The sequence below is a fragment of the Cydia strobilella genome, chromosome 14, assembly GCF_947568885.1.
Source record: "Cydia strobilella chromosome 14, ilCydStro3.1, whole genome shotgun sequence".
Taxonomy (NCBI): Eukaryota; Metazoa; Arthropoda; class Insecta; order Lepidoptera; family Tortricidae; genus Cydia; species Cydia strobilella.
In genome coordinates this window covers 17,351,668-17,370,406 of record NC_086054.1, presented here as the reverse complement: position 1 = coordinate 17,370,406, position 18,739 = coordinate 17,351,668, and the positions used below count along the sequence as shown (strand labels likewise).

General features: G+C 39.8%; 2 protein-coding genes across 5 annotated transcripts; one reads left to right on the top strand and one right to left on the bottom strand.

Annotated features, from left to right (window-relative positions):
- The first annotated feature begins 1,674 nt into the window (after positions 1-1,674).
- LOC134747315 (replication factor C subunit 2) lies at positions 1,675-5,470 on the top strand. The gene is made up of 4 exons (XM_063681946.1): positions 1,675-2,154; positions 2,822-3,043; positions 3,548-3,784; positions 4,705-5,470. Exons 1-4 carry the CDS (start codon positions 1,792-1,794, stop codon positions 4,930-4,932), a joined length of 1,050 nt encoding a protein of 349 aa, XP_063538016.1. The 5' UTR covers positions 1,675-1,791; the 3' UTR covers positions 4,933-5,470.
- An 11-nt stretch (positions 5,471-5,481) lies between these two features.
- On the bottom strand, positions 5,482-13,469 carry LOC134747316 (glucosamine-6-phosphate isomerase). 4 transcript variants are annotated; one of them, XM_063681950.1, is made up of 6 exons: positions 13,324-13,466; positions 10,671-10,930; positions 9,639-9,821; positions 7,773-7,957; positions 7,344-7,517; positions 5,482-5,654 (listed from the first exon to the last, which is right to left on the bottom strand). In XM_063681950.1, exons 2-6 carry the CDS (start codon positions 10,894-10,896, stop codon positions 5,610-5,612), a joined length of 813 nt encoding a protein of 270 aa, XP_063538020.1. In that variant the 5' UTR covers positions 10,897-10,930; positions 13,324-13,466; the 3' UTR covers positions 5,482-5,609. The 4 variants fall into 4 exon arrangements, with proteins under 4 accessions (XP_063538020.1, XP_063538019.1, XP_063538017.1 ...); XM_063681947.1 differs by lacking the exon at positions 5,482-5,654 and adding an exon at positions 5,694-6,597 and having other exon boundaries at positions 13,324-13,469; XM_063681948.1 differs by lacking the exon at positions 5,482-5,654 and adding an exon at positions 5,694-6,597 and having other exon boundaries at positions 10,671-10,923; positions 13,329-13,468.
- Between the last annotated feature and the right edge of the window lie 5,270 nt (positions 13,470-18,739).

The window sequence follows — 18,739 nt, the reverse complement described above, 5'->3', positions numbered from 1 at the left end:
ATTTTCTCTGTCCTCTTATAGGAATCGCAATAAGACTATCTTTCTCTATCAGAGAGTGTCAGGCCCTTGACTAAAATTAATTACAATCTGGCAAAAAAGAGCAGAAATTAAAAAGTTGTGTCGTCCCGTTTTTCTTAAGTGCCCTCCACACTCATGCGCGAATCACGGCGCGAAGCCGCGAACGCGAGTGTGGAGTCGATTTCGCTGAATAGCGAACTAGACCAAACTCGCTTTCGCGGCTTCGCGCCGTGATTCGCGCATGAGTGTGGAAGGGCCCACGGAAGGGCCTTTAGATTGATTTAAAAGGAAAGACACTACAGTGTTGCCACTTTTTAATTTCTACTCTTTTTTGCCAGACTGTACTTTCTTATAATAATTGAGTGCTATATTCAGATTACGGTTCTGATATCTTTTAAGTAATTTGTAAATAATTATAATGTTAATTTTATTACTGATTAAACCAAGAATGTGCGCAACAACAAAAAAAATATATTTTAGTATGGTAGACAACTGAATATTAATTGGTATCCCCAACTTGATGACATGTTAGGGTTCATCCATTAATTACGTCACACGAATTTCGAGGATTTTTGGCCACTCCCCCCACCCCTCCTTGTCACATTTGGAAAACCCCTCCCCCCTTGTGTGACGTCACATTTTATCGGCAAATCGAATTAAGTATTATTAATATTTTATCAAAATATTTTTGACAAAAGAAATATTAGTAATTTTATCACCCAAAACAGATTAGGAAAGAAAATTTAACGATTCAAAACGAGATTATCGTTCAAAAAACTTGTTATTTAACTGTACAGCGAATAAAATAAGTTAGTGACGTCACAAAGTTTGAGACTCCCCCCCTCCCCCTTGTTACCACATGTCACATTTTCTTGACCCCCTCCCTCCCTAACCGTGTGATGTAATTAATGGATAACTACTTTTCAAAACACGTGAATGCAATTTTTAGGGTGACTACCTAGGTATGATGTCGTAACGTTGTGAATCGGTCCTTTATAAATTTAAAAAATTAAATTAAATTTAAATTGTAAATGCTCTAATGTTTCTGGAAATAAATTATTTGTATTTGTATTTATATGTATAAATAGGACACATTTCTGTCAGTAAGGGTCGCTAATCAGCGAACTAGGCTCCACACTTGCGTTCGCGGCTTCGCGCCGCGATTCGCGCATGAGTGTGGAGGGTCCCTATAGAAAAAGGCAGCAAACTTGAAAAATTTGCAACCACAGATCTACAATGACGCTTACACTTAAAAATGGATGAAGTGTGCAAAAGGGAAGCCCACCTTTATCAACATACCATGAATGAGTGCGAAAGAGGCAGACTGAAAAACGTGACCACTTAAAATTTCAATTTATTTAGAAATTGACACACCCTACTAATATATTCCATGTTATCCTAATATCCCACATACATATGACTGATGGTCACCCTAATTAGAACGAGATGCATGGCTCAACTTTGACTTCTCATGTGGACACACTTTTTTTGTCAATGTACTCGGTCCGGCTTATTAACTCTATATCCGTGTTTAAAAGAGTATAATCATACGTGTGTTACTTCAGTACAGTCGCTTAAAAATGTAACTTAAACAGTATGAATTCATTTATGTGAAAAAAAAAGTTTAGTCTGTGGTCCACTGTCAATGTCAAACTTGACAAGTGAAACCGCGCATTGCGCGCGTATTTACATTTTTCTTTTCATTTATTAAACGTTATTTCGAGAAAAGAGAACGTGTTTTTATCTATATTGCTTTCGTAAATCGTGAGGACAATGAGCGATGACGACATAACTATAATGGAGGTAGACGAGCCAGAGCCGAAGGCGTCAAAAGCGAGCCAGAGCAAGCCGGCGGGACACTTGCCGTGGATCGAGAAGTACCGGCCTCAGACGTTTGCGGACATCGTGGGGAATGAGGATACTGTGGCTCGGCTGGCAGTGTTCGCGCGCACGGGCAACGCGCCCAACATCATCATCGCGGGCCCGCCGGGTGTGGGCAAGACCACGACGATCCTGTGCCTGGCGCGCGCGCTGCTGGGCCCCGCGTTCAAGGACGCCGTGCTCGAGCTTAACGCTTCCAACGACCGAGGCATCGACGTCGTGCGCAACAAGATCAAGATGTTTGCGCAACAGAAGGTTACACTACACTTAACAATAATCACAATTCATTGTTTACTAATATTATAGTTACCATTCATACATACTTCTTGGGTGCCTTGGCATGCAATATAGTTGATACTAGTCTCATTGGAATTGGATAAAATTTTGCTTTTTGTTTGCTTTATTTTTAAAGGATCTTTACAGACCAGTTGGTTACCTGAGCCTCAGATCTGTGGCTGGACTGGCTGGAGGCTTGCATTATAAGCACCTGAAATAACATGCAATACCCCCAGTTATGGCTGGTTAAAGAGTAACTTGTACATTTAATAATTTTGATTTATTCTGCTCTTGAATGCTTAATAAAACAGCTTACTATGCTCCCAGCCAACTTATTGCTAAAATAAGTTTGAATAAGCCAGGGAAAATATAAACATAGTAGTTGGCATAGGCTTTGCATTTAATGTTTCCAAAAAAGAGGAGGCTCTAATATTCAAAAACATTATTATTATTATTTGTAATGCAGGCAGGCAGTTTAAATAAACCTAGTTCTCAGTGTTGAGTAGATTTTGCTTTGTAGAAACATGGTTGGGTTAAGAAATTTTAAACTTTTCATTATTAGATTTTATGGTTGCTGTGAAATAATCTGTACAAAACTAGCATAACACACAAATGGAGATTGAAAATGGGATGGTTTTGGTTGCAGGTGACGCTGCCGCCCGGTCGACATAAGGTTGTCATCCTGGACGAGGCAGACAGCATGACGGAGGGTGCCCAGCAGGCACTGCGGCGCACCATGGAGCTGTACTCGGCCACCACACGTTTTGCGCTAGCAGCCAATACCTCTGAAAAGATCATAGAGCCTATACAGTCACGGTGTGCTGTGCTACGATACTCCAAGCTTACAGATGCTCAGATACTTGCCAAGGTCAGTACATCATCAGCACACTGTTGGTGTTGACAGACCATCTGTATCCTTACGAAAATTTAATGGAAAACTGTATGCCTTATGGCACAACATAGTGATACAATGATTATGTGAGACCTGTACTTATGTACCTTACCTATGTTGAACAAATAAATGCTTTTGACTTTTGACCTTAATGCAAAGACAAGGTGGTAGACCTTGGTCACTTAACACTTAAATATATACTGTAGTAGTATCCTAATTTCAGTTATTTATAATATTTTTTACTTGATCTGAGTATCCACAATTACATATTAAGCATCAGAATTTATTTGAACGTGATAAATTTGAGATTATATAGGTATCTAGGTCAAACAGTCTCTGAGAAAAACACATTTAACTGATTTGCAAGACGAGTGATCCCATAAGTGTTCCCTTTTTATAAACAAAGTTTTGCATGAAACACTAAAAATTCCTGGAAATGTGTACTGGCTGATGTTTGCATGTTATTTAAATTGTTTGCAGGTGGTGGAGGTTTGCGAGAAAGAGCAGCTCTCCTACACAGAAGAAGGCGTCAGTGCAATAGTGTTCACAGCGCAGGGCGACCTCCGCGCCGCGCTCAACAACCTGCAGGCCACGGCGCAGGGCTTCAGACACGTAGCCCCGGATAACGTGTTCAAAGTGTGCGACGAGCCGCACCCCATGCTCGTGCGGGGCATGCTGGAGGCCTGTACCAGGCAGGATATACACGAGGCCTATAAGGTATGTACAACATATAACACCTATACTATAAGATTAAATAAAGAATAAAGATCATTTATTTTCAGCTAAAGGTTACAGACATTCCAGGGGTCTCCGCACTAGGCAGTGCCTGTATCGCGGGGAACCAATTATAATTTAAATATCATACTTTGTTACAATTAAAAACTATCATTTAGTAAGAAACTACTAACTACAAACTAAGGCTTAATATAGACACAATATTGAAACTAAATTTTGTTAAATATGGCTTCTGTCTCGTCATAATTTTATGAGTGCAGCAGTTTTTTCGCTTCCATTTGTGTGCAATCCCTGAGGTTACATAGTTTATTTATAGCATTGTATGTAGACGCCCTGATGCGTTCCCCATCACGGAACGGGTAAATTGAAGACGCGTTTTTGTGATAATATATTATACTCCTTTGATACTTTAGACGATTTATGTGTTTGTAAGCAAATTTTGTGTATAAACAGTTGACGAACAGATAGAACTTTAGCCTGAGCAAAGAGATCAGCAGTTGGAAAACGAAAAGGTTTTTTGAACATTACTTTCAAGACTGAACGCTGCGCTCTTTCAATTTCTAACATGGTAGTCTTTGCTGCACTGCCCCACACTGCAATGCTGCAAGATTATTGTTATAATGTTTTGTGGGTTAGTTTCAAACTATATATCCCACATGATGTTGGTTCCGTATTTTCTTATCTTTAAAGTTGCTTTTGTTGGATACCTTACACTTACACTTTCTTGTACATCTTTTACCACTATGTCTTACCATCTTGTTTTGAGTCATAAAGTTTGTCTTCGATAAGGCACATGTTTCCTTCTATAAATTAAACATGAAGTTTGCTATAAGATTTATAAGAACTGTAACCCCTTGTACCTAGATTTTTTTGCGTCTAGTCAACTCTATATTTCTTTGCAGGTGATTGCAAAACTGTGCAAACTAGGTTACGCGGCTGAGGACATCGTATCGAACATCTTCCGCGTGTGCAAGACGCTGGACGCGAGCGAGGAGCTGCGGCTCGCCTTCATCCGCGAGGTCGGGCTCACGCACATGCGCGTCGCCGACGGGCTGTGCGCGCCGCTGCAGCTGGCCGGGCTGCTGGCCAGGATGTGTCGAGTGGCCGGAGGAGGGGAGTCAGACTGGTGACGTTGGAGGGGCAGCTAGTGATGCTTTATAAATAGCGACCATTTATATGGTAACGTGTGTGGTGGTGCAGATGAAAACAGTGAAGTGATTAAAAACCGTAAGCAAAGTTCACGAGTGCATTGTAGAGGTAATATGCCTAAATTGGTTGTTGAACACTTTCATAAAATGGCATCTTCAAATGGTCATTGTGTTTTTAGGTATACAAAAAGTGAAGAAATTATTTGTACTGACTCCTTAGTCACTCCTCCTCTAGCTCCTTAGCTTTAGTGAGACAATTAAGTTTAAGTTATTCCATATGAAACTAGAATCGTATTAAAGTATTCCATGCCTTTAAATAATGTGTAAGAATAAATTGTTATACTTTTTGGAAAATAGTATGCCCTCTGTTGTCCCTTGCCATAACAACCCATTTTTGTACAGTCAGCAGCAAAATGATCTTGACGCGACTTTATTGTTAAGAGAATAAGAGCTTGTCAAGGTAATTTTGAACACCTCACTCGTTTAGCAACTTCTGCTGCCGACTGTACCGTTAGATAAAAGAAACAAGAGTTCGAAATATACATAATCATTTATAGCTTATTCTTGTACAGTTTTGATCTTATCTAACAGTTGTATAAAATTATAAAAGCTAACAGTTAGTTTGAGTTCGTGGCCTCCTGCGGTGGCGTCGCGTCGGGTCAAAACGTGTCTTCGATCAGCTTGTTGTGCACATCCATGAGGCTCTGAAACCATTCTCCATTTGTGACTTTATGTTTGGTCCCTTCATTTTTAGACTAGATTACAAAGTAGATTCGTTTATTTGAGGTAAATCTAACCATCACCAACAATTATAATGAATAGTAAACATTAAAAAAATATTGATCTTGTAAATTAAAGTAAAATAGCTAAATCTTATAAATAATATTCTCTGGAATTATGATATAAAATAGTACCTAAGTTGATATGTAAGGTTTACAAATAACATTTTGCATATTCAAACGGCAAACGAAAGCACAACATATGTGTATTATTTTTCACCACACCAGTTGGTAAAGGCTGTCTTAATTGTTCAAAAACTGATGAGAAAGTTTCATTTTATCCACATGTGTGGCAAAGTAATTAAATGCAAAATTTGTTTAACCCTCGCAACTCAAGATTCCACTCGATTCAAATCGTATGTAAATACCGATATTTTTTACTTTTTAGTTCCTGGATGTTTCTTGAAGGCTTCTTTTGAAATGTAGACAAGGACAAAGACAGACCAAACAGAAACTTTTCCCAGGGTCCCATCAGGGGTATCATCTATCCCATTTAATATGTACAGTCAGCTGCAGAGAAAAGGTACCCCCCCTGCATAGAAGTTTGTATGCAATGGTGCTAAGCGTAGTATTGCTGACTGTACATTGTTTTGCCTTCAACATTTTTGGTACTAAAATTGACGATTTAAACTGATCTTACAGGAGCGAGGTTTCACTGCCTGTTACGGTATCTATATGTTGTTGTTGTTGGTTGGTAGCTTAGGAGTGAAGTTTTCCCTTCATGATATATAATCTGTTTGTGTGTCTGTGTTGCGGCGTGCGTGGTTACACTACACCGTCTCGCTACGCTCGTGTGCCGCTAGTGCAGCACGGCCTGCTGGTGGACGGGCAGCTCCGCGATCAGCCGCTGGTGCTCCTCGCTCAGCGCCTACACACACACACACACACACATGTACACTCAGACACCCGCTCTGGACGATGTGTTACATAAACATGTTAAGGATTATGATTTCCTGTCTATTATGTATATTATTCTAATCTCGAAGAGTTAACCAGTTAAAGAATGTAGTGCTAATTTAATTAAGACTACCAATAAGTAGTCCGAAGTGCATTATTTTTGCGGAAGAGCTATCCGAATTTCTAATCTAGAGAGGAAACTATACAATGACGCTATTAGGGATGTATTTTATCTCAAAAATGGTGAATTTGCACATTATTGATATTATCCAATGACCAGTCTTTAATAAAAGGAAACCATCATCCTTAAAGTGTATGCTGTACGAGTGTTTATGTCACACATCATCCAAGGCGTTCACACTTAATAATAGTTAATAGCGTTAATTGAAACCAAAAGCGCCAATGTCTTCGTGAATGGTAAGTCTGAGTGTACCCCATGCATTCCTCTGCCTCATACACACATGCTTGTAAATCGTGCCATGTTCTTTAGAAAATAGATTAGGGAATTTAGAATCTGTGGCGCTTTGCATGCATTTTAATAATAGGTTTTATCCAGCAACTACGTATTATATTGTAATTTTCTTCTTCATTCTAAATGTTGGCAGAAACAGTGCCAAACTCACTACACTTCGCTTTTTAATGTGCAACACTTGTAACTGACCAATCGCAGACCTTATGCTATTGCAATAAGGTTTACGGATAGTATGGAACACGTACCTTGAAGTACTTGACGGTCTTAACCCGCAGCTCCAGCGTGGCGTCTTCGTCAGCTATGAGCAACGTTTGAGGGTGTTGCTGGAAGGCGGAAACGGTCCACATGTGGTTGACGCCCTCCTCGACGGCACGGGACAGCGCCAGGGCCTTGTGCACGCCCGTGATCAGGATCATCACCTGCAACAGAGGAATTAAACTTTTGGTCTTATTCCACCATTCGGTGAAATCGTTCAATCGAGTTACATGGAAACTCATACTCGGGGACCCCAAGTCAGGTTCAAGAAAAAAAAGAGAATAGCCAGAGGGATGACAGCAAGCCAAAAGCAACTGGATGGTCGTTTCACCAACACTCCAGCTTGGTATGTAATATAGTTACTGCAGCACTACTAAAGCCACAAATAGTATGTGGTTCAGTTTGATACGGATACGGACCTCCTTGGCATCCATGACCGTCCCCACGCCGACGGTGAGCGCCTGCCGCGGCACCTGCGAGATGTCGCCGCCGAAGAACCGCTTGTTGGCTTCCAGCGTGTCGTAGGCGAGAGTCTTGACTCGTGTGCGGGACACCAACGATGAGCCTGGCTCGTTGAACGCGATGTGCCCGTCCGGACCGATCCCTGTGGTCAATGTGCGAGATTTGCAGAGATATAAAAAAATTACGAAGCAAAGGTAATTAAAGACGAAAATTACCTACTAATTCATAATGATAGCGGAGATTGACGGAATTGGGAACAGTTCAAACGCTTTAAAACTTTGAGTATATCTTTAAAAAGATAAAAAATGTCATAAGCCGAATTTGTTGTGTCGCGGGACACATTGTGATAACAAGTTACACAGTAAAAAAATATTGGATTTCCAGTATCAGTAGGTATGTATAGTAGGAATCATTGAGAATGCAAGGGATAATTGGGAATGCTCACGTTTCCTTAGTTCCTAATTAACCCAATTGAATAATATCAATCAAAATGAGTATCACTCATGAGTCATGATTGTAATTTTGATGAACTTGAAACCACCTGGGGTTTGAAAGCAGATACCATATACAAGATAATAACATAATTTAGAATCTTCAACTCCAAAAACTTCATGCTTGATGTAAGCATGATATATGATAAAAATTATAGCAAAAGTTGAAAATATTTTGTTCGATTAATCGTGACCACATGTGCATGGGCGTAGTTTCCGAATCTTACAGTCACTCAGACACATGAAGGCCTCTTTATGTTTGTGTTAAACATACTCAAAAAAATGTTGTGCAATTAGAAGTACTATATATATCACTGTTTTTAATTACCCGCCGTTCCGAATTCCTCCACTCTCCCCTACTTAGTTGCGATAGGTAATTACTAGAATTTCAAGTGATTACTTTACAAGTAAAAGGTAACGTCTACAAAAGAGCTGTACGTCCGGCGCTTCTGTATGGTGCAGAATGCTGGCCAATGCGTAAGGAGGAAGAGCACGTAATGCACTGCACAAAAATGCGCATGCTCAGATGGGCAGGAGGAGTGACGCTGATGTACAGGGTCCGGAATAACCATATCCGTGGAACGTTCAAGGTTGCACCTATTGCCGAAAAAATGTGCGAGAGCGCTGGTTCGGCCACGTGATGCGAAGAGACGACCACCACATGACTAAGAGAGCCCTAAATGACATTCCTGAAGGTAGAAGCGGCAGAGGCCGCCCCCCCTACGACATGGATGAGCACAGTGTCGAAAGATTTGAGGACGATAGGCGCAAGCCCTGACATGACGCAAAACAGAGAAGAATGGCGCAAAATTATACGGAGAGCCGACCCCAAACCCTAGGATATGGGATAAAGGCTAAGATGATGATGATGATGACTTTAGGTGTCTGAAAAGAATGTGAAACCACAGTAGCGGACTAATGTCGTATTCAAGAGACAGAGCCCACAGTTCAAGACCTCTTAGTCTAATAGAAAATCTAAAGAAAAAGTCTAATTTTTTTTTTAGGACAACATTTTTTTTATATGTTCCTACTCAATATGGCGTGGTACATTAGTCATAGATGACGCCATAGTCCAGACGCATCGATCTTAAGGGGCCCACTAACTATCACTCCGCCGGACGATATCGGCCTGTCGTTGTCCGGCGCTCTGATAGTCAGTGCGCGCCCTTTAATGCGTGTATTGTATTATAAAGGATTTGATAGAAACATTTCAGCAAACGGGTGAAGAACCTAACTATTAATTTGTAAATTTGTAAAGCGACCATGAATTGTAATATGCCATACGACAAAAAAAAATCAAACGCTGATGTTATAGCGTTTAAAAGGTTTTACCTCCGATAAAAAGATGCACGCCGCCCGCGGCCGCGATCAGCTCCTCATAGCGGTGGCACTCGGCGGCCAGGTCCGGCGCGTTGCCGTCCAGCACATGCGCGTTGCCGGGCTCGATGTCGATGTGCTTGAAGAACTCGTTCCACATGTAGTAGTGGTACGATTCGGGGTGGTCGCGGGGCAAGCCTGCAATATAAAGTAGCTATTCATTAAGAGTCCCCCCCGCAAGCTCGGCCGAATTGCACCTTCCCATTACTAACGTAGTTCCGCTCTCATTTTAAGACTACGTGTTGGATTGTAATGAAACTTTGCACATACAATGACATGAGGTATATCTATGTCTGTAATTAGTTTAATATAGCTCCAGTTTATAAAACAAACGAAATAGAGCAAAAACAAGTTTTGTATCATCATATATTTAAGAGTTATACTCTTGTCGGTGGAGCGATTTCCATAAGTGTCGGTCCTCTGCCTTCTCCTTGACAGCCTGATACGACACGACGTTGAGTTTTTCCTTTACTTGATCTATGTATGTTCTCCTTGGTCTCCCCCTCCGCCTCCTTGCCCCAACTCTCCCTTCAATTATGTTCTTGATAAATTCGAGCAGGTGTCTAAGCATCTTTCCTCTTCTATTTTCTATGGTTCTCAACAAACTCCTCTTCTCTCCTACCTTTTGTATCTGTATCTCCTAAGTTTTGTATGAAAAACTTAAATTCGCTGTATTTTTTAGCTATGGTATCTGAAGCTACATAAACTGATTACAGACATACCTTCTCGTAAGTACACAGTTTCAGAGCAATCTAGCTATAGTCGTTTTAAAATGAGAGCGGAATTACGTTTGTATGGAGAACCGACTGAACCAAGCTTGCCGGGGACCCTTAAAAGCTGAACTGGTGTTCGCGTAAGTCGTTTAATTTCATCTTAATTACAGACTTATTAATTAGAAATGATATAAAACAAGAAGGACGACGAACGACATCAGAATAATGGAGATTGTAATTATTTGTATGCTAACCTACTCAGTACAGTACCCACCAACATACTCGTCCATGTTGAACGTGGTGACGTATTTAAAGGACAGCCGGCCCTCCTTATAGAAGTCAATAAGCCGCCTGTACATCCCCAGGGGTGTTCCACCCGTGGGCAGCCCCAGCACGAAGTGTCGCCCAGGTCCGGGCTTGAACTCCGAGATGCGCTGGAGCACGAACCTCGCGGCCCAGTCCGCCACCACAGTGGCGTCGTCGAGGATGATTAACCGCATTGCTGGGTTTCTGGTGTTTTGTTACAGCTGCAATCTGGGAAGAAATACTATTTGAGACCTCAGGTTTTATCGTTGTGGAAAAAACATGCGAAACTTATGGCAGCCGTAAGAATGCGGCAGTTATTTTATCTACTAAAATGCCTGAGAATTACAGCAGATGTGTATGTGACGTGTTATATCTGACAACATCAATGTAAAAACCGGACAAGTGCGAGTCGGACTCGCCCACCGAGGGTTCCGTACTTTTTAGTATTTGTTGTTATAGCGACAACAGAAATGCATCATCTGTGAAAATCACAACAAATCACGGTTCATGAGATACAGCCCGGTGACAGACAGACGGACAGTGGAGTCTTTACTCTTTAGTAATAGGGTACCGTTTTTACCCTTTGGGTACGGAACCCTAAAAAGGTACCGAAATTGAATAAAGGTACCCAAACTGTGAAGCCAGACAGCTTATATCTTGGTTCCACACTTAATTTTAAAGGATTTAAGTTACTCAGAATGCTTCAACCTTTTTAAGAGAGGTAGATATTGCTCTGTACGACTTCGATTCGATCTTAAGAGACATCGTGAGCGTCATGTGAAGCTATCATTAAGTGGTCAATAAAAATACCTACTGATAAAGAGTCAATGGCCTAAATCGAACAATAAAAACAACGCAAGTGATAATGATAAGTGGGTGCATTGCGACAGCGTATCTGCGGTGGGTATGTGGTATAGTATATGGCCATGTGTCAATAAGTACCTACATTCCTAGTATAGTCGTTCGATTTGTAGCTGGCCCCGAACGGCTAATCCTTTCAAGTAATCAAGTAATTTATTGCACTCGTTGTTATACAGATGATAATGTTTACAATAGATGCTTCAAACATGAACCCTGTGAGGGCATCGCAAACAATTCTTATTTCCTAAACTTAAAAACTAAAACTTTGTCTATTGTACTCGTAGCACCTGAGCGCGGGCTAGTCCACCGCTCACAAAACCAGTGTAGGTGCGCTCTCCGATAACGCGCCTGTCCTATAAATACAAAACTTTTCATAATTTTTAGGGTTCCGTACCCACATACATACATACATATAATCACGCCTATTTCCCGGAGGGGTAGGCAGAGACCACGGATTTCCACTTGCTACGATCCTGACATACCCAAAGGGTAAAAATGGGACCCTATTACTAAGACTCCGCTGTCAGTCTGTCTGTCTGTCACGGCTGTATCTCATGAAAGTCATGAACCGTGATAGCTAGACAGTTGAAATTTTCACAGATGATGTATTTCTGTTGCCGCTATAAAAAGTATGGAACCCTCGGTGCGCAAGTCCGACTCGCACTTGGCCGGTTTTTTTTTTGCTTCTTTTCGCTATCCTGCAAACTAATGTAAGTGGCGTATGGCACAAACGTCTTACCTGGCGATTTGTCTTTCTACAGCTTGTTTTTAGTGAAGTCGGTACTTATTACCAATTATTGAGTCCCATGCCTGACTTCAAACCTGACACTCCTTTCCTAAAAGATACATCGCTGTGGCAGGTAGGTACCGCTATTTAGCGGTAATATAAAAGTTTAATAGCTTAAAAACCTGAATTAGAAGTGTTCTCAATAAAGTACTGTTAGTATTTGAATACTGGGGTAAATATGCCTGCATGATACCTACCTAGTTAACGCGTTTATGTATGTTTTAGGTATCGTGTTAGCAGTGGCGTAGTTAGGCGTAGGCGTGGGGCCCTCGCCCACGGCCTCGCACTTAGGGGGGCCCCGCAAAGCCAACCTTTTTATTACCATGGGAATACACATTGAAGTTGCAGACGTGGTAATAAATACATAATATATGTAAGCTCCTAATGCTCGTTGAAAATAGCGAATTTATCAGTACTGCTAGTTGACAATAGATGTCATGACGAACAGAAAGTCTAATGCTCAACAATTTTCAGCTAATATTATAATCGGATTAGCCGGAGCTCTATTTTCAACTCCTTCTGCTTGTAATATTAGTTGTAAATTGTTTTAGCAATACATTTTTCGTCAGTCGCGACACTCGTGGCATCTGGTGTCAAGTAGCGGTACTGATAAATCCACTACTTGACGCTAGATGTCGACTACGAAATAACTCGCGTTGTGGCAAGAAAACTGATGTATTGTATGGAGTTAGCACTCTTTCCTTATTTATATTTCTCTACCCAGGTAGCAAAATGACGTAAAATGACGTCAGCGACGTCATATTGCTACCTGGGTATGATGCAAACAAAACATTAGGTACAATCGTAATTTCTAAATCCGCATCTATACAAACTAGTTTCCAATAAGAAATATACTTATTAGATAACTCGCATAATATGTACATTGAACAAAGCTAACAGTTATGTATGTACTTATAACAAGTTATTGGAAACATTTTCGGCAGGTCAATAACCTACAAAGGGGGTCACTCACCGCACCGCACGTCCTCTCGCGCCGGCTCCGCTCTCCTGTCTATATATTGACACACTACACAGATTGATTCAACCACTAACAATTCCCTGATTCCGAGTAAAAAACCAGTTAACAACAACAAATAGTGTCTGTTGTGTCGTACACTGATAACGTAGTCAACTCATACTCAGCTGTCATGTCATTTGTCAGCATAGTCGATAATCGTTATAGTAATTGCTATCGTTACGCCTACATTTTAAAGGTTGAATCGCTATGCATGTGTCAAATGATGGCGATGGTAAGCGAATTGAGTTACGTAATAGGGTCCGACCGGTGTTGCAACATGAAGCTCGTGTGAATCGTGCGCTAAATGGGATTTAAATTCTTTTTGTTATCGGACTCCAAACTATTTCCGAAAACTAACGGTTAATAACCGCGAAAAAACTTAAATTTGGGATGCTGACAAAAGTTTTGTCAGCATCCCACCTTATTTCCATTACCAATTATTTATAGTTTACCCTACCGTTCCCAAGAAAAACAGGGATGATACTCATGCATACGACTCCACTTTGGTTTGATTCGTGCCACAATAGTTAAATGTGATGTTTTAGGAATGTAGATTAGATATATTTATTTCATTTCTCATGCTCGTAAAGTTCGCGTAGACATATGCCTCGGATAAAAATGGATCGCTTTAATGCCCTTGTCGTATGTACAATCTACTATTCTTGAAGAAAAAAACAGTGTTTTACACAAAAGGATATAACAAAGGCTTTCACTAAAATATCATCAACTTGACATTATTAGAACTGAAAAAAAAAAAGAATACAATACAATGTCACAAAAAATAGATGTAGTATTTTGTACATACTTGCTTGGTGGAAGTACGAATCAGTTAATACTCTTGATTAATATGTAACGATACTAAAATGTGGTATTTTCTATAAAAAGGGACCTTATTGTCGATGGCGCTTACGTCGTTATTAACGATGCTCCGATAAAATACAATGCCGCGCGACGCTGTGCGGCGTAAGCGCCATCGACAATATGGTCCCTTTTCATAGAAAATGCCTCAAATAACGCTGCTTTAAGCTAGTCACAGCCGGAGCGATATCTCTGCCGATATCTGCGAATATCGCACAGCACCACACACGCATATCAGAGAGACCAAAATATATCGTAACATACCGAGCAGACGCCTTGCGATAAGATATTGGCAGATACCAAAATATATATTAAAGCTTCGTATGTGGGCTCTGTCAAATAGTACGTAAAAGATATCGGCAGATGAGGAATCTGTCGATATATTATTATCGCTCCGTCTGTGATGTGGATGGGCTTTAACAGGATGAGGCCAGTGTATGTATACCTACTGTTCTACCGACTTGAGTGTTATAAGCAGGTTCAATCAGAATGGAGGAGGGTGAAATAATACACAGATTCCAATAAATGGTATTTATTTCTAATTCAATAAAGTTTATACGCCGATAAAGAGATTATTCAATTGCGAGAGCCCTCGCGCTCTCAAGATGCAGCTCTCCCCTCGTCCGACATAGGTTGTGAGGAGGCTCACAACAACCACGATATTATGTCCATTCATTTTAGACAAACGTTAAATACAATGTTTTGTATACTTGGCCACAAAAAAATAATTCCTTTATTCCCAACGTAGTTTTCGACTGAATCAAACTGTGGTGGTGAAAATGGTGTTCTTAACATTCGGAAACATAAAATACAACTTTGAGAACACTGAATATCTGTATGACATCACTGAATAAGAAATACCGAACCCTAATTAATAACATTAAGAATAAAATAAATGAAATATCCTTTTATCCCATGATCAAATATTTTACTTTGGCCGTCCTCTTTATCGGTCACTGTGGCAGTGGCAGGGGAATCCAAACTACGGCCCGCGAGCCATTACTTATGGTCCGCGGAAAGGCAGCGGAGAGCCCGAGGCCTTACGACATCGTATAAAACGTTTGTCTGTACAAAAAGGACGAATAAAGTGTTCCACACGCCGCTGCAACGTTTCACAAACGATTCTAACACAGAGAGCGTCCACATATCACGTTCAATCTTACAAAAATAACTCTTTCACCTCCACAACACCCTCTAGCGTAAAGCAACCGTTAACTTAAGTCCGAACAAGAAAATATAACTAAGAAATAAATAGCTACTCTCGAAAGTATCATTTGATTTCTGATAAAAATTAAAACTAAGTGTAACTTAAAATGAATTGTGAAAAATATTGGTACCTAGTAGGAATCAAGATATACAGCTAACAAGTGCTATAATCATAAAATTCTTAATATACATTCCAGATCATAACAACCTAAACAGCCGAGCAAAATGCAATATTAGCGTGATACTGTTTATAGTCAACATGGAGTTTTCATCCCTTTGTAACCAACTATTTAAGTAGAAGAATCAACAAAACGTTTTGTCGCCGATAAGCAATATAATACTGATAATGCGTCGCTCGACCAAAACTTAACCAACACTAAAGAGATTCACACACTGACACCGCGTTCTACCGAGTGGGGAGGGGAAGGGACGCCAGAGTAAGTAATGTTTCTAACACCGTTTAATCTGTCATAGCACATAGCATCCGCAAAAACACGCGCGGTACGATTTAGAGCCAGTTACACTGAGACTGATCAACGTTACAATAAAATTTAGTGGACGCTTTAATGATGACAGACTGTTTTGTGGAACCGACCCCTTATAATGTTGATCCGTTGACCAGTCGATCGCGGTGTCAGTATGGGAGTAGCCTAACGGGCCATACACAGATTCTAGTTCTATCTTATTCTCCATTTGTTTCTAAGCCAGGGACACATTAAATTCTGCAGTACCAGCCAAATATAAAAATAAAATCCAGACATAAGTTTACACTGTCTTTAATGTTTGGGTACAGAGAGAAATCTTAGCAGCTTTAACATGTGCATGACCCGTGCAAAATATCTCGCGTAGCCCTCGAGCAGACCGTCTACAACAACACAACACGTAACGTCCATCCACAACAAGATACAATAGAAAGTATTCAATAAATACACAACGGAATACTAACACTCGTAAAATAGTCCAGCTTCAAGTGTAAAACTCAAGTAGATGGCGATATACTGCCTTGTACAGTAGCTGTCTGATCAGATATATCGGAGCGGCCGAGGTGCTCACAAATATCTGAACACGGCTCTATTGTCAAGGCGTTAGAGTGCGTGGTCAGATATTGTTAGTGAAGCCCTAACGTTCGACAATCTAGTTCACCCACCATGTCGCAGGTCGCAGTACACCAATCACTTCAGCTGTCTGCGGCTACAGCATTATTCACTATTTAATATGACTTAGTATTCCTCTGTGCATGATATAAAGTTCGTTATATAAATATATAAAGACATGAACTACGCTAACGCTATGTACAGAACAGCCCGCGTGGGGAACGTAACGGAAGATTCCGGGGCACCATTTGTTTCCTCCAAAAAATTATTATTTTAAAATATTCTTTGTGTGCTATTTATTTCAAAAATAGTTTTCATTCGGTAAACAACAACTTAATGTTATCACCATATTACTTAATGTTTGGCGGCCTCAGATCAAAACATGCCACGAAAAATACAATTTAGTTTTTTCCAAAATGCAATGGCCCTAGGCGGCTGAAGGCTGTAAGATTATGAAATATTATTAATGGCAAAGAGGATATAATAGGATAGAGCGGTACTGTCATAGTAAATTTAGTAACCACAGTAAATTCACTGCCATCTATCGACATACTTTAAAACTAAAAATGAAGATTTATAAAAATACGATAAAATGTATTTCAATATGGAGAAATGATTTTTTTATTTGCATTAATTATGTATGTATGTATGTATGTAAACACTTTATTGTACATAAGACAGATTACAAACACAATAAAAGAACATAAATATATACATAAATATATATATAATTATTTTTATGATTTTGACCCATGTTCTTACACTGATATGTGTTAAAATTGTTAAATAACAAACGAAACCGTCAACGCCATCTATACGAGAGTAGGCCAAAGCTAGTAGCGCCCTCTGATCGAGAATCAAATTTTCTTGATTTTCGAGGCACGTTTTTTCCTTAGACTGTATCCATCTATTACGGAGTTATATCTATCTTTGTTAATGGTTTTGAAAGATGATTTTCGGTATTTGTGTAAGTAATGTATAAATAGTGATAGGCAACATTCAACCTTCAACAGGCGCGCCACTAGCATGTAACTAAGTTCACTAAAGCCGTCTACACACTTGTAAACTTCTTTTTCATCACACTCGCTCAGTAAACGTGGAATTGCACGCAGGCTTAGCGGGAACTATAGAAAAAGCGTTTTCCCTAGGGAGTTATGATGTTTCTAGTATTATAATTAACAGTTTTTTGTCTTTATACTTCATTTTTGTATCGCAAGTGTGATGAAAAACATTGTGTGTAACTCCGGGGCGTAATAATATTGCAAACTCGAGTCTATACTCTCGTTTGCATTATTTAACTTACGCCCCATGTTGCACAATGTACTATTGCGTAAAGAGGAACGAATGTATCAATAATAATACTCTTAACCGATCATTAATAGATCTTATATTTTTGAAATATAGTTTATAAATTGTCAATTAACAGTGCGGAATGATACTAGTTAATATTGCTTATAAAGACGACATTTTCGTCACGACAATATTGCAAACTTATAAATAGAAAGATAGAGACGCAGCTAATCCATCAGATATTACTGTTTAATTTTAACTATAATTTGGTCTGTCGTTTGCTGTGATAGTTTAAGACGTCTGTAGAACGGAGAAGAAATAACTGCGTTCTAATTTACGTAAGTGTTTACAAGAGTAAAGTCGAGGTAATATTAACATACATCTTTTACGCTACAATGTTTGTCTAGGTAGTACATACTCTATTATCAATGGATAGTTTACATTCATTAAGTTCGGTCGTGTTTAAGTATTTTATAAATATATATACTCGTAGTTACCCGGTAAGTTTCGACTTCGACCACGGTTAGTGCTTCAACTTCGCCGCAGAAGACGTTCATGTGCCCGCGTGCGCGTGCGCGTGCGCGTCGCGTGCGCGTAGTGCGGAGCCGACCTTATTTACAAACACCCGAACACAACACGCAATGGGCAGGTAAGGACATCATTACTGTAATTATACCTTTACTTTAGAAATATAAAACGTTAAAACTGTTTCGTCGCTAGTCTTAATGTTATCGTGATTCTTTCCAAAAATACTGTAAATATTTGGCGTGAATTTATCATTTATTAGGTTCGACGTCGAAACAGTTTTAAGATGATTTTTATTAATAATCGTCACAATTCACGGTCGGTACCGTCGAACGTATCCATAAAATTTACAATTGATTTTTATAAATTTGATATTTATTCATTATTTTATAAGAATC

Coding starts and splice junctions, on each gene's coding strand:
- LOC134747315 (XM_063681946.1), top strand. CDS start 1,792: ATGAGCGATGACGACATAACTATAATGGAGGTAGACGAGCCAGAGCCG. Junction 2,155..2,821: donor AGATGTTTGCGCAACAGAAG/GTTACACTACAC, acceptor TTTTGGTTGCAG/GTGACGCTGCCGCCCGGTCG. Junction 3,044..3,547: donor ATGCTCAGATACTTGCCAAG/GTCAGTACATCA, acceptor AATTGTTTGCAG/GTGGTGGAGGTTTGCGAGAA.
- LOC134747316 (XM_063681947.1), bottom strand. CDS start 10,896: ATGCGGTTAATCATCCTCGACGACGCCACTGTGGTGGCGGACTGGGCC. Junction 7,958..9,638: donor CGTGCATCTTTTTATCGGAG/GTAAAACCTTTT, acceptor CATTGACCACAG/GGATCGGTCCGGACGGGCAC. Junction 6,598..7,343: donor AGACCGTCAAGTACTTCAAG/GTACGTGTTCCA, acceptor GTGTGTGTGTAG/GCGCTGAGCGAGGAGCACCA.